The 15168-nt window shown below is 57.0% G+C and overlaps 1 protein-coding gene across 1 annotated transcript in view; it reads left to right on the forward strand.

Moving 5' to 3' along the window:
• The window catches only part of RAB11FIP3 (RAB11 family interacting protein 3), a 60717-nt gene that overhangs the window by 19780 nt on the left and 25769 nt on the right, over window positions 1-15168 (forward strand). The window contains exons 2-3 of the mRNA XM_061400591.1: window positions 8246-8339; window positions 13281-13372. Of these exons, the coding sequence (XP_061256575.1) occupies window positions 8246-8339; window positions 13281-13372 (186 nt within the window). The remainder of the gene's footprint in view (window positions 1-8245; window positions 8340-13280; window positions 13373-15168) is intronic.

The raw sequence follows: 15168 nt of genomic DNA on the forward strand, positions 1-15168 counted from the left end.
TCTTCCTGTGCAGTCTTTGTTATGTCTTTAAGTTTAAAGTCTTAAGAATGGAATCGCTGGGGAGACGTGTATATATCTTAAACTATTTTTTAGATTTTTTTTTTACAGTATCTTCTAAACAAGTATTACCAATCTGATGTAGGAACAGTGGTGTATCAGCATAGTTTCACCGCAGAAGTACATCTGACCTGATGTTTCTCTTACTGAAAGTGTTAATGACAGTGGTTTTATCTTTGGAGTGTGTCCTCTGTGTCACAGTGAGGGCTGGCTGGCCTCTGTTCCTTAACCCGTGATGTGGGCGCCTGTGGAGCTGTAAGATGTTATGAGTTTACGTCTGTAGAGTTCCTTTGCTTTGTAGTATTAGCCCTTCTTGTTTCAGGTGGACCCGTCAGTCTGTATCTTTAAGGGATAAATACTGTCTTTGTTTTGGTTTAGCATTCTGCGTTTAAAGAGCAAAGTGCTGAAGATGAAGACAGAAGTGAACTGGATGATAGTGGACAGAATGAGAGCCTGAAGAATTTCATTTTGTGCTGACTTAGTCGAATGATCTCTTGATAATTAAAAAAAAAACAAACTGTGATAATCATGGTAATCATGGCCATTAGGCCAGTTCTACAGTTAGCTTTTTTCAGCTCCAAGACTTAATGGCCAGCATTTTAGAGCTCCTGGAGTTTTTCAGTCCTCTCAAGACTTCTCCTCGGTCAGGTCACAGTCTAGGAGTCACTTTTAGGTTTAAAGAAATCTCAAAACAGAACAGGACTACTGAGACCCCACCGCAGCCTCCATGGGCATGACTGTCCCTGGGCTGGGCTGGGGATGGGGAGTGCGTGCTGGAGGCCTTGTCCCTGTCAGGTGCTGGACCAGAGGCCCGAGTCCCCGTGACCGTCGGCCCCTGTGCTGGGTTTCCCACAGGGAAACGGTTCTGCCAGGAGAGCCGAGGGCCTCAGAGCAGAGCCTGGCTTCTCCTCGACACTTGTCCACTTCCTCCCAGCGGTGCACCATCCTGGGCTGGGTACAGGCTCCATGGTGGACGGGCAGCCTGGTCCACAGGACGAGTGCGCCTGGAAGCCTCTCCGGGAATGTGTTCTCCTGGAGGAGTCGGGGGCTCAGGTAGAAACCCCCAGTGTGGGGAGAGGAGAAATTTACTAGCAAATCATATTGTTTCTGCTACAGATGTGCAGACATGCATGCGCGTTAAGTCACTTTAGTCGTGTCCAACTCTTTGTGACCTGCCAGGCTCCTTTGTCCATGTGATTCTCCAAGCAAGAATACTGGAGCGGGTTGCCATGCCCTCCTCCTGGATCTTCCTGACCCAGGGATCGAACCCATGTCTCTTAAGTCTCCTGCACTGGCAGGCAGGTTCTTTACCACTGAGCCACCTGGGAGCCTCCTGTCATGTGGGTTCTGTCACAGCTGGAGGCTTGTGAGAGCGTCCTGTCGCTGCCCTTCTGAAGGTGGAGGAGCGGGAGCAGGAAATGCCTGTGGAAAGTGACGGCTCTGTGAAGCCGCTGTTCCCAGGTCAGTGTGGGCGCAGCCACAGAATCTGCCCCGCTGCACTGGTTCCAGTTCCGCGGCTCGGTGATCCTGTGTTACCTGAGCTGCCCTGCGCGGCCTGAAGTTCTGCGCAGCTTCTGCTCCTGTGAGTCCTCACCCGGGCTGGAGGCCAGGGCTGCTCCCCTTCCTCTTCCCTCCAGGGTCCACTTGCTGACGAGCCCCCTTCAGCTGTAGCCTGGTCTCCTCCTGCGCCTGGGCGCGTGCCAGGATGTCAGACGGATGTCTCAGACTCATGCCACCGCGGTGTCCCCAGCTTAGTAATAGTCCCCGCCGTCCAGTGACTCAGGCCAGAACCTCTCTCTCTCACCCGACATCTGGTCCACCCTGCACCCGGCTGGCTCTGTGGTCAGGACGCATTCAGCGTCCCGCCAGGTCTTGGGCTCACCTGTGGCTCTGCCGGGACTGTGGCTCAGACGGCACTGTCCTGGCAAATGCTGCGGCCCCCGTGCTCAGAGCTCTCCTGAGGAGGAGAAGGAGGGCCCTGGCCTCCTTCCTGGCACGGGCCCCTCACTCGCCCTGGCCATCCCTGAGCGCCCCGAGGCGCCCTGTGCGCTGGCTCGACCCTGCAAGCCCCGTGGCCTCTACCTGGGCTCTGCCCAGCCATGCCCTCTGCCCAGCCTTGCCCTGGGGCTTGGCGTCCTCCACCGTGCTCGTTCACACGGTGGGCACAGTCCAGTTCCTGGTGGCTGTGGGGCTGAGATCCCCAGCGGTTGGCAGGTAGTTGGCAGGCAGTGGCCTTGGGTCCCAGCGGCCACCCTCAGGTCCAGCCACGTGGCCCTCACCACCCAGCGGCTTCCTTCTTGTGGCTAGCTGCCTGCAACAGGGAACGCATGGGACTGTCGCATTGCATTCCCAAGCCCTCTCAGGACCCTGTCCCCACAGTGTCCGGTCCTGGAGCCAGGTCTCTGCCCGGGGCATCTGTGTTCAGGCCCCCCACTGAGCCACTCTGGCTTGTTGGCTCTTTAGTGACCATTTTTATGTATAAACGGATGGTCAAGGACTCAGAGACCAAGAACAGAAAAGCAGAAGGCTCCTGAAGGGAATAGGGTCAGTGCAAAGAGCAGAAGAAAACTTGGAAAATGACACGAGTTATATTGTCAGATTAAATAAAGTATCGCATTCAGAGAACTGGAACACACCCTCCGAAGTTAAAAATGGAATAAAAGCGTTTTTTTTTTAGTAAGAAATTAGAAGCAAAGATCAAGTCAAGAATACCTGGCAGAAGGTTCTTCAAAAGGCAAAGAGACTAGGAGATGAAAGGTGAGGGGAGAGGGAAGGGTCCGCGGGACTGACTGGTGTCGTTGGACCTGAGGAGCCAGGCTGAGCACACGGACCGCCTCCAGGTGGCAGGCTCTTCCTGTGAGTGGAAAGTGTCCCTAGCCAGCTCGGTGCATCCTGTCAGCAGAGAGCAGGAGGTGAAAACAGCCTCCGCCCAAAGCATTAGGGCAGGCAGGCTGCTGAGGGTGAGGGGCGGGGGCTCCGGGTGCACCGCACACCCTGCTCGCGCCGCCCTGAGGTGAGGGGCGCTGAGACGAGGGCGCGGGCGAGGGGACCCGAGGAGACCGAGGTGCGGGCGGGCCTGGGGATCTGACGGAGCAGTAGGTGTGCAGACGCTGGAGGCAGGGAACCGAGGAGACTAAGTGGGGAGGAGATTGGGGAGGAGATTAGGTACGGAAGGCAGTGGGGCCGTTGAAACGCGTCTGGAGAGCGGGAAATATTGACATTGTCCCAGATGTGAGCGCTGCAGAGGGCCTGGCTGGACTTGGGGTGGGGCCGGCGGTGTGGCATTCACATTTTTTGACCACAGGAGGCTGAGGTGCAGCGTGTACACCTGACAAGCCAGGAAGCGCCTCCAGGAGCACACTAGTTTCACATGAAGGCAGTGACCCCCAGAATAAACTGTGGGAGTAGAACAGAGACAGGGGCCTCTGGACAGAGTAGGGTGGGCGGGCGGGAGGGAGGCAGGTCTGCCCGGCCCCAGCGTACAGCCCTGTGCCTCCAAGCTGTGTACCTGTGCACACCTGCGCCTGATAACTGTCCGTTGCTTCTCCACCTCCTTAGTCTCGGGCCTGGATTAGGGGTCCAGAGGTGTCCTGTAAGGAATGACGCCTCCCCTTCTGTTTTGTGCAGAGAGCTGCCGGTTAGGCCAGAGGGCACGCTGCCCCTCACATGGCCGGGAGCAGGGCCTGGTCGTCCCTGGTCAGAGGAGAGCCGAGTGGGGGACCCTTTGGTAGCCTCTTCGGGGGCCCACAGCACCGCTCCTGGGGGCTGATATGCAGGGTTGAATGGGAGGCCTTTGTTTCCAGTGGTGCCCCCTCTTCGCCCTGATTAACGGGGTGCATGAGAGGAGCAGATGTATCCTCTGCTACGCCTGTAAATGGTTGTATCTTTTCAGCATGTTTGCATAAAGGTCGACTGTTTTCCCGAGTGTTCTCACATGCGTTTTAATATTTTATTGTCTTTAAAATTACACAGAGACAGCTCTATGGATATACTAGAAACCACTGAATTGTACCCTTTAAGTTGGTGAATTGTATGTCTGTAAAGCTGTTAACAGATACAATGTGGTCAGGACGGCTGCGTCCCCTGAAGCGGCTGGAGGTGCCCCTGCCCCGGAGCCCGACCTCCGTGACCCCCACCTCCCACACCAGGAAGATCCTCTTGGTGTTGAGCTGGGCGGACAGCGAGCTCTCAGAGCCTCGGTGATGACAGATGCAGGGGCAGCAGCTTCCGAGGCCCCTGTCCTGGAGTGTGTCAAGAGGAGCTGCCGGTGGATGATTTCAGCTGGGCACTGAGTGGCCGCCCTCCGTCCACGGTGGACACGACTTGCGACATTGTGGCATTCGCGTCTATGCACAGACGCCTCTCAAGGGCATGAGGAATGACCTTTCTATCTGAGACCAGCACCATGCTTCCCTTCCAGAATTTTCTAAGCCCTCCCCCTTAAACCAGGGGTGGTTAGTTGGTTCATAAGAGGTGATCTAGGGTCACCCCTCCAGCTGCAGAGGCAGGTGGCCTCCAGGTACCTGCGGGTGCAACTTGGGCGGCTCAGAGGCGTTCTGGGCAGCGGGGAGAGCCGCTGTGTGCACGCAGCTGCTCCGGAGATGCCCCTGGAGAGACGGTCATTCTCAATGGGTGGACGTTACGGTCATTCTCAGTGGATGGACATCTGGGCTGTCTCCATAGGCCATCACCCATCAGGCGTCTGTAACCCTTCATGTATGAGTGCATTCGTCTGCTCTCATTTCTCTTGAGCATACCTAGAAGTGAAATGGCTGGATGGTGTGTAGGAGTCGGCTGACCTGAGGAATCTCCAGAGTTTTCCAAACTGGCTGTGAAATTTTCCAGTCGCAGCGGCCTTCCTCCACACCCTGCAGACACCTGGAGTGCGTGTGCAGCCGTCTTACGTTCTGGCCATACAGACACACGTGAACCTCGTTGCAGTGGGATTTACATTCCCTAATGGTCTTGAGACCTGAATCGACTGAAACTTGTTTTACGGTCCAGCCTGCACTGTGTCTTGAGAAGTTCCATGTGCACTTGGAAGGATTCTGCTTTTGCAGGCTGGAGTGTTGTCAGTGTTAGTTGAGGTTGAGCTGCTTCTGGTAAGACGGCTGTTCTGTCAGTGTTACGATTCAGGGACAGCAGTAACCAGAGGGGCAGGAGAGAGGGCGGAGCTTCCCAGTGCTTCTGTGGCTGGAGGGAGCAGTGAGTGGGGAAGATGACCTGGTGTCCTCTCCTGAGATTCTGTCTGCATAGGGCTTCCCAGGCGGCGTATGGTAAAGAGCTCACCGGCCAATTCAGGGGACGTGAGAGACTCAGGTCCGATCCCTGAGTGGGGAAGATCCCCTGGAGGCAGGCACAGCACTCCAGCATTCTTGCCTGGAGAATCCCATGGACAGTGGAGCTTGGCAAGCTACAGTCCATGGGGTCGCACAGAGTCAGACAAGACTGAAGGGACTTAGCACGCACACATGTCTGCACAGCTGTAGCAGAAGCAGTATGATTTGCCAGTAAATTTCTCATGTTAGAAGAACCACGTGGGAGCCAGTCTGTCTGCCTACAGCTGGGTGCAAAGTAGCATTCTCTTGTGGATGTTTCTATGGCTTCCCATGTCTGTTTGCCCAGGGAGGTGCTGGGTGGCTTGGATAGGGTGTACATCGCTGGGCTTGGTTTTCTGTCTCTTATGTGCAGAAAGGGCAGGTTCTTAATTTCTAGGCCTGTTTTTGTTTTTTCCCCTGAAACCTCCAAATGGAGTACTTTGGCCTTGGAGAATTGGAACCATCCCCCAAATCATCAGCCCCATGGATATTGATTTATCCTCCAGATTTTGAAGAAAAGTAAAGTGGACTTCAGAAAATGCCTGCTTCAACTCAACAGGGGCTTATTCTAACATGGTAAATAATTAACATTTGTTTTAAAAGCACTGGTTAATGTTTCCTAAGGAAAATCTTGGTACTTTGTGTCCAGTTGTAGCTTCATGGTTGAAATTCTTAGGAATCCTAAAGCAGATTGGCACTGGTGGATTTCAGGCCCCCAGCAAGGCGCTGCCCAGACATCAAGGCCTGAGTGAGCTACTGAGTGGGGACTCAGACTCCGTGGTTTCAGGAAGTCACCTGCTGAGTGGACTTCCAGGCCACCATTTCAGGGACACGTGGGCCCTATGGTGGAGGGATGGTGGGGGATCCTGGGCTGCGGGTCAGTCGGCTCGAGCTGGTCCCCGCCCTGCAGGTCAACAGGGGGGAGAAGGCTGAACGTGGCAGAGCCCCCAGCCAGCCCTGTGCAGAATGGTGTTAGTGGTGGCGTGGGCGGGTGGGTTCAGCACACCGGATGCCCTCCCGGCCTGCACCCTCCCTGAGGGTGCCCTGTCCACGGGCAGCCCCGTGTGGTCCGAGGTCCACTCTCTCCCTGGCTGACCAACTCCGCCTTCCCACGCTCTCCTCCCCCATCTTTCCTCTCTCCTTCTTGCTCGTCTTCTCCTTTTCTTTCTTATTTTCATTTGGGAGAGTTCAGTAGAGAGAGCTGTGTGGTGCCTCCCTGGTGCCCCCGCCCCCACCCCCACCTCACGTGTAACCACATGTGTGCCTTAGCCTCGGGATAGCGCAGTACGTGTGTATCAAAAAGCAGTGCACTTGGGAAAATTACTGAAATGCCATTGTCTTACCTGTAAAGATTAACCACCGTTCCTTAACATCATCAAGTATTCAGTTAGTATTCGGTGTCTTGGATCAGTCAGTATTCAAGTTTGTAATTATTTTTTAAATGAGAGTAAAATTTTTTAAAATTAGAGGTCAGATGCAAGAAGTCCCCGAGTGGTGGGGCAGGTCAGTGTGTCTCCTGAGTCTCCTAGTGAGTCTTCTCCTCTTGAAGACAGCAGGTCCCCTGTTTGTCAGGGTCCCTGGATTGGGTTTTGCTGGTCACACCCCCTGTAGTGTTGGCATGTGTGGCTTTGATCATAGTTGTTCAGACACTAAGTTGTGTCCAGCTCTTTGTGACCCCATGGACTGCAGCATGCCTGTCTTCCCTGTCCTTCACCATCTCCTGGAGTTTGTTCAAACTCCTGTCCATTGAGTCAGTGATGCCATCCAACCATCTCGTCCTCTGTCATCCCCTTCTCCTCCCGCCTTCAGTCTTTCCCAGCATCAGGTCTTTTCCAAGGAGTTGGCTCTTCACATCAGGTGGCCAAAGTATAAATCACTTGTTTTTTGCATATTCAAAGGGTTTCTTCCCTTTTCCTTTAAAGTCTAAGAAATATACCGGAGTAAGTCTTAGGTGAGGCGTTTAGGGTTGGGAGTTGATACTTGTAGGTACCCAGTATATTCTCTCGATCTGCACCTGAAACATGGTAACTCCATTTCAATAAAAATAATAATATAATAAAGTAAAATCTCAAGGAAAAAACAATTATGTCGTTAAAAGCTATTTTTTAATTCTAGGGAACTTTTCCTAAGTATGGTTTTGTCTTGTTTATTTCGGCTGCTCTGGGTCCTCGCTGTGGCCTGTGGACGTCTCTCTAGCAGCAGCCCTCCGGCTTAGTTGCCGTGAGGCGTGTGGGATCTTAGTTGCTGGACCAGGGATCAAACTTGTGTTCCCTGAATTAAAAGTTAGATTCTCAACCACTGGAGCAGCAGGAAAGTCCCAGTGTCTGTCTGATGAATTTTTCCTGGAAGATAATTGATTGGCAGTGTTGTCTAATGGTGTGTTTTAAAAAGCAAAAGTATTAAATTTTGATGAAATCCAGTTTATACTTCGAAACAAACTTGCCTTCTTTTAGGGGACTTTCATTCTCTGGAGTGTCACGTGTGCATCGTCCTGCTTCTTTGTCATTTCTGATGTCCGCCGTCTGCTTGCTGGGGTCCCTTTACCGAGGTGTCTGCTGGGAGGCCTGTGGCAGCGCTGGCCTCTGCTGTGTGATTGGCTGCAGTTGTGCTGGGACGGCAGTGCACCCAGGAAGCGCAGTGGCGGCCTGCGCGCAGGGTCTCGGCTGTAGGTCGTGGTCCTGGGCCCTGTTGGCGGCGCCTGCCCAGAGGAGGCCCAGGCCCTGGCTAGAGCTGTGGCTGGCAGTCCTGTCAGAGTACCAGACGGCCCGACTCCTCAGCGCCGCCCCTCGTAAGCTGGCTGCTCCTCTGAGCGTGGGGACGGCCACATGCAGAGTGACAGCTTGGGTAACCTGCTCGCTTGGCTGTTGCAGGTGACGGACCTCACGAGGTACTTGGATCCCAGTGGGCTCGGCGTGATTAGCTTCGAAGACTTCTACCGGGGGATTGAGGCGATCAGGAATGGAGGTGAGTTGCCCACCCCCTTCCTTGTTCCCTCCCCTCTGCCTCCCTGTTAGCGACCCCCAGCCCCAGCTCCCCTGCTGAGCTTCAGGCCCCCGCCCCCATCTTTGCCCCTCATGGCCCGCCCTCCAGGGTCCCCTGGCTCAGCTACTCATCCGTGGTGTTGGACATGCGTCTGCTGCCCCCGGAAGTCTTTATGGAAACCAAACATACAAAAACATCGCAAGACCCACAGTGAACACCCCCCACCATGTATTTGCTGTCCGCAGTCTGCAGGCAGCGTCGCATGTCCACCTGTCCACCTGTCCATCTCTTTGTTTCAGTGGGATGGGTTTTAGGTCAGTTCACCACCACGCACTCCCCCAGTCACCAGGTCCTGTGTGTGTCATTACCCAGAGTTTGGTAGTGGTTTGCAGTCTCCTTTGGGGTACAAATTCTCCTTTAGAGAAGTGCACAGATCTTCAGTGAGCCCTTCTGTGAATGGTGACATCCTCCCACGGGGGGTGCAGACCCCTGCCCAGAGCTTTCCCCGCCCCCGGACAATTCTCTGCCAGCCTGCTGAGACCCTGCCCTCCCGCCTCGCCTCCTCAGCTGGTCTCCATCAGCACACGTCAGCCTGGCCGCTGTGGGCTTCTCATAAACACACCGTCAGCTGTGCTGCAGCGTCGGCTTTACCCACCTGTAACGCTCGCTACCCACAGGTGCTGCTGCATGTCAGGGCTCCCCGGTGTGAGCTGTGCTCGCTTGTGTGCCTAGGTGCTTTACCTGTCCACCCCCAGGCAGTGGCAGCAGTCTGTCTCCAGTGTCTGCCCCCCACGTGATGGGCAACAGTCTCTGCAGTGTGGGGCCCTGATAATGAACCTCCTAGTGACATCAGGTCCAAGTCTGGGACGCGTTGTCAGGGCTCTGGGACCTGTGCAGTGTGCCCAGATTCACGCGTGCCCCTCGTTGGAGCCCCACACGCGGGGTGAGGAGTCTCTGTGTACAGGGCTGCAGCTGCTGGTTGGGCTTGGTCCCTGGGGTCCTGGGATCAGTGGGGAGGTCATGTGTCCTAGAGGGCGGTGGTCCTGTTGGTGTTTGTCTCCAGCAGCTTCTTTTTGCCTTCACTCCCACGGGACATGTTGGCTGTAAGTTGAAGGTGACGGGAGTCGGCTCCAGGACTGGTGGGTCACGGGAGAAGCCTTTGCAGCTCGTCTGAGGGTCTAGGGGTGGGAAGGCGGTGGGAGCATGCGGTCAAGCCCGGGACACCAGAAAACGGGCGCTCGTGCCAGGAAAAACAAGGTGCAGCGCAGGGGAAGCCTGCTTCTGGAGGGGCTCAGCCAGCGGGGCCAGTGTGTGCGTAGTCGCAGTGATTAAAGAGCTGAGCACTCAGGTGACTGGAGACCAGCACCACGCTGCCCTGTGGGCCCAGGGCAGACGTCCTGGAGCTCGGGAGACGTGAGGGACACGGCCCTGCTTAGCACCCGCTGGCCATTCTTGGCCTGTGGCCCGGTTCATCTCCCAGCCTCGCGTGGGAGGTCAGTCCACTCCTCAAGCCCACTGTGGGTGACCAAGGAGCAGCCACTGCCCACCGGGCACCGGCCCCGCCTATGGGCGGGATGCGTCCTGTAATTTACCGATAGGGGTGATGCATCATGGTTCCCCGGGCCAAGGGTCAAAGGGGCTGGGAGGAGCTTGGCATCTCCACGCCTTCCAGCTGGGGCTTCCACTGCGTGGGCAGGGAGGAGCCCCAAACAGTGGCCAGCGAGCGACGGTGCCTGAGCCTTCTGTGTGGCTCTGGGGCTCTCTCTGAGCCCTGTCCACGATTCTGTTGCTCTGCTCTGATGGCCCACGGGTGACGAGAAAGGGAGCAGGTTCTGCTGTAGGAATTCCTGGGGGCTCGTGACTTGCGAGGCCCCCACCCTGGACCTCAGGAGTCCGAATGTGCTCCTGAAAGACCCGTGACTGGGCGGGAGCGGCCAGAGTGGTCCCAGCTGTTCAGGAGGTGCGGGAGCGGCCAGCACTTCAGCTCCCGGAGCGAGCCAGGGCCAGGCCTCCGGGGGCCGCGCTGGTGGGGACGCCGTCCTTGCCTGTGGGGACCTTCTGGGCGGGTCAGGCTGTGGGTCCTGCTGTTCCTTTATTTGTTTGGCTGAGTGGCTTTTGGGATCTCAGTTCCCCGATCAGAGGTTGAACTTGGGTTCCGGCAGTAGAACCGTGGAGAATCCATTGGGCCACCAAGGAACTCCGCCTGCTTTTCCTTGCTTCTTTGGTAATCTGACGTCATCATTTAGCTTTTGTTGGGAATGGAGAGTGAAAATAAAAAGAATAAAAGCAGGTCAGAGACGCTTTTGAAATTGTTAACTCACAGGGAGACGGAGAGTGTGCTCGCCCGGCCTGTGTTCAGCCAGAGTTCACCCCAGGCCGTCCTGCCCGCGCCTGCCGGGGCTGCCACGGCTGTGGGCGCGTCTGTCAGACGTGCGGCCTGTGGCCGGCATGGAGCGCTGACTCCATGTACTGACCCAGTTTTGCAGAAAAGCACAGGAGTTTGCTGTCCTCGCCACAGGCCTCGTTTCAGGAATAGAATGAGATTGAGGAGGGTGTTCCAAATGGGCCACTGCTTAGCTCGTCCCCCCACCAGGCTCTGATGGAGACTTGTTTTAGTTCTGTAGAGAAAACTGATAAAGAACCATATTGAGTTCCCATCCAGCTTGTAGAAACTCCCACTGCATTCACATCCCCTCCACCTCGGGGGCAGCACCTATCTCTGGAATCTGAGTCCACGTCCACTGTGGCTTCATGACTGGCTGTGTTCTGAAAGTTTTAGATCCTCTGTTTGGTTTTTGAAAGTGCAAGCAAGACTTAACATTTGAAAGTGAGAAGACAGGCAGTGTCAGCCTAGCCTTTTCTAGCTTTGTGCTGGGAAGCGGTCCTCTCCCTCCCTGGTCCATGGAAACCCTCTTGCTGTGGTTCTGCCGCTGGTCACCTGCTCTGGAGACCAGGCCTCCACACGGGGCCCGGGGGCTGGAGGCCGGCCAGCGCAGGCCCTGGGTCCAGTCCGCCACACTCCGAGGTGCCACCGCAGCTGGTGACTCTCTTGGGAAGACGGCACAAGCAGCAGCAGCGGACGTGCCTCGGTTCTTCTGACGGGAGCCCCAAGGGTGCTGGGCCTTGAGTTGGCGGGGACGCCTCAGTACGCCTCAGTGACTGGACCTGTAGACGCTCGGCTCTGCCAGGCTGTCGAGGGGAGCGTGACTGTTCCGCTCAGCCTGAGGGCTCTGAAAGCAGTGGCACCGTGGTCCTGTCACTGCTCTGTGCCAAGGGCCCCTCCCCAGGTGGTCCAGCGACCCCAGGCCACGGACCTCAGAGCCTAGCTGCGGGCTGATGACTTAGGTCCAGATGCTGGAGAAGAGCGTCCCCTGACCCAGGAGGCTGGTGCTGACGTCCCAGCATCCTTGCCCAGGCATGTCAGGGGCTGGCTGGTGCAGTTGGCCTCAGGGGCGTCCGGGTCACGTGACACACACTCATCACGGGCCTGGCGCGTGTGGACAGTTACTGCTGGCACCTGTGTTGTGCTCACAGCTTCGACGCCCTGCGTGTGGGTTTTCCTCAGGAGCAGCTCTCCGATAGCCACCGCCCAGAGTGAGCACAGGCCCCTGCGGGTGCCGGCGGCCCTGCCTGCCCCCTGGCCTGACCGTAGGCCCAAGTCCCCACAGCCCTTCCTGGGCTGATGCTTGCTAGAATGGCTCAGAGCCCTGGCAGGTGCTTTGCTGCCCGGTCCCTGTTGATTTGTGAGCAGCGGGGCACCGGGTCCGTCCGCTGGGCAGGGCCTGACGGGGCGTCTGGGCCGTGCCACCCTCCTGGCTCCTGTGGGTGCTCCCAGCCCAAATTCCCTGACCCCCTCCGTCCAGGATGTGAGTGGAGGCTCCGTTCCATTGGTGGGACTGGTTAACCCCTGACCTTGGGAGATTACCTGTGTCTCCACTCCCTCCTTGTCCCAGGAGGTCAGAGGTCAGGGGTGGGGTGTAGGGTCCCCTGGCAACCAGCCCCCATCCTCTGAGAGTCACCTGAGTGGTGTAAACCCAGGTGAGGTTGAAGGGGCTTGTTATGCACAAAAGAAGCTCCTCTCATCCTCCACTCAGGAAATCCCGGGTTCTCGGAGCTCTGTGCCGGAACGGGGACAAAGACCAGGTAGATGTTTGTCGTGATGTCGGGATGTCTCTGCAGGGCGGCTGCAGAAACAAGGGTGTCGTGCCTGCTCCTTGGAACAGGCTTGGGCTGCTCAGAGGCTGGGGGCGGGGGACAGGGCGTTTCCTTCAGGAGGGTCGCTGCTGTGGGATCCTGTCTGAGAAGTGGGGTCTCTGCTGACATCAGTGTAACCCAGCGTGATGTGATGGAGTTTCCTTGAGACTCATTATAAAATAAAACATGTTGTAGACGATAAAGTAAAAAAAGGGGAAATGAAAGCCGTGCGAGTCTGGCACGCTGGACAGACGTTATCTCCTGACCCGACCCTCGCAGGAAAATACGGCGTCCGGGGCTTCCCTGGTGGTCCCACGGGTAGGACCCTGTGCTCTCGGTGCCAAGGGCCCAGGTTCGCTCCCTGATTGGAGACCTGAGCTCCCGAAGCCACACGGTGCAGCTAAAATAAATAAGTAAATAAATGAACTAATGGAAAGGGAGAATGGCATCTCGTTCCTTCTCGAGCTGGAGAGCACCGCAGAGCTCCGTGTCCTCCACCTTCTCCTTACAGCACAGAAACTCTGTGAGGAAGGACCCTCTTGCCATTCAGGCCCCCCCTCCACCAGAGCTGGCACGAAGCCAAGGCTCCAGGGGCTGCACTGCCTGCGGCCTCCCGCCCATGCCTCCCACGGCCACTCTGGCCCTACCCGTGCCCGCCCCGTGTGCCTGTCCCTGTGACACCATGGGGGTGCCTGGGGCTGCCGCTGAGCCGTCTCCTCTCTCCCGCAGATCCCGACAGCCCGCTATGCAGTGTCACACCTGCCCCCGACGAGGAGCTGCCTGCCTGCCCTGAGGAGTTTGATGACTTCGTCACCTTTGAGGCAAGTGGTTTTCCTGGGAGAGCGGAGAGGGAGTCTGATGGACACACCCCCCCTGCCTTGTGTACCCTAAACCCTGTGTCACTTGCTGGCCCCTGGGGAGCGCTGTGCAGGGCAGGCAGGGGGCACTGTGACTGCCCGGTGGTCAGCAAGGGTCTGCTCTCCACGCTTTGCACCTGAGGCTGATGGCAGGAGGGCCCCTGGGGCCTGGGGTCAGCAGGGGCAGGCTCTCCTGTGTCATTGCTGGGCCCTTCTGCCAGGCCACTAGGATGTGTGGTGAGGGCCTTGTTTTATCAAAAACGTCCCTAGACCCAGAAAATGGGCCTGGGGACGCTTGACTTACATCTTGCTGCCTTCAGCCCCTGCCCCCAAGAGGGCGTCCCAGATGGCTCAGTGGGAAAAAATCTACCTGCCAGTGCAGGATTAGCTAAGTCGCTTCAGTCGTGTCTGACTCTGTGCGACCCCATAGACGGCAGCCCACCAGGCTCCCCAGTCCCTGGGATTCTCCAGGCAAGAATACTGGAGTAGGGTGCTATTTCCTTCCCCAATGCATGAAAGTGAAAAGTGAAAGTGAAGTCGCTCAGTCGCGTTCCACTCTTCGCGACCCCATGGACTGCAGCCTACCAAGCTCCTCCGTCCATGGGATTTTCCAGGCAAGAGTACTGGAGTGGGGTGCCATCGCCTTCTCCGAATGCAGGATTAGCTGTATCTAATTAGTAGGAAGCTCTGGTTTGACTCCTGGGTGGGAAAGATCCCCTGGAGAAGGAAATGACAACCCCCTCCAGTATTCTTGCTTAGAGAGTCCCATGGGCGGGTGAGCCTGACTGGCTATAGTCCACGGGGTCACAGAGTCGGACACGAGTGAGCAACTGAGCACGCGTGCAATGTGGGGAGAAGGTGTGTGAGTGGAGCCACAGAGGAGACCAGACAGCTTCATCACCGGGGTGGTGGGGGCAGAGGCTGGGAGGGCCCTGGTGGCTCCATCTGCAGTTTTTTTCTGTTTTGGCCACACAGCACATGGGAACCTTCGTTCCCTTACCAGGGGTTGAACCCATGCCCCCTGCATCGGAAGCCTGGAGTCTTAACCACTGGACCACCAGGGAATTCCCGAGGAATTTCCTTTTTAAAAAACACAGCTGTGGCAGCCCCTCAGCCTGCTGTTGCCCAGGGTGGGGTATAGGGAGAGGGTGGGACTGAGGCCATGCCCTGACCCTCTGGGCGTTGGCTCCTTGGCAAGTGAGAGCCCCTCGGAGTGCTGACGGCCCACAGGACCCCTGCCCTCCACGGAGTCTCGGTGTCTTGTTTCCCTGCTCTGAGAAACTGGCCCTCAATGGTACAGGTTCACTTCCTGCCAGCCTGGGCCTCCAGGCCACCCGCAGCTGTTAAGCCCTCACAGCTCTGTCCCAGAGCCCCAGCCAGGCCTGAGCCCCTGAGGACAGGAACCGCCTGCCGTGCATCCCCACTCAGTAGCGACTGGTATCTTCGTTCTGGCTGTGACTGGGGGAGCCGGGCCAGTCGTGCTGTGTGGGGACCAGGTGCCCGCAGACACGAGTGCTGGCTGTGAGGGGCGGCGTGGTCGGACAGGGAGGGTGTGCAGGCCCGGACACGTCAGCTGTCCAGCCCACCATCAGTCCTGGACCCTGGGGTAGCGAGTCGGGGAAGGCCCTGGAAGACCAAAACACCTGGAGCCTCCCAGCACAGCAGCTTGGGCCGGGAGAGGCTGCTTGTCTTTGAATGTCCAGGGAACCCTGGTCGCTTACCTGGTTGGCCAGCAGCTGACCTCTCCTGCCTGTTGACAC

This window comes from Bos javanicus, chromosome 25 (assembly GCF_032452875.1).
Source record: "Bos javanicus breed banteng chromosome 25, ARS-OSU_banteng_1.0, whole genome shotgun sequence".
Classification (NCBI taxonomy): Eukaryota; Metazoa; Chordata; class Mammalia; order Artiodactyla; family Bovidae; genus Bos; species Bos javanicus.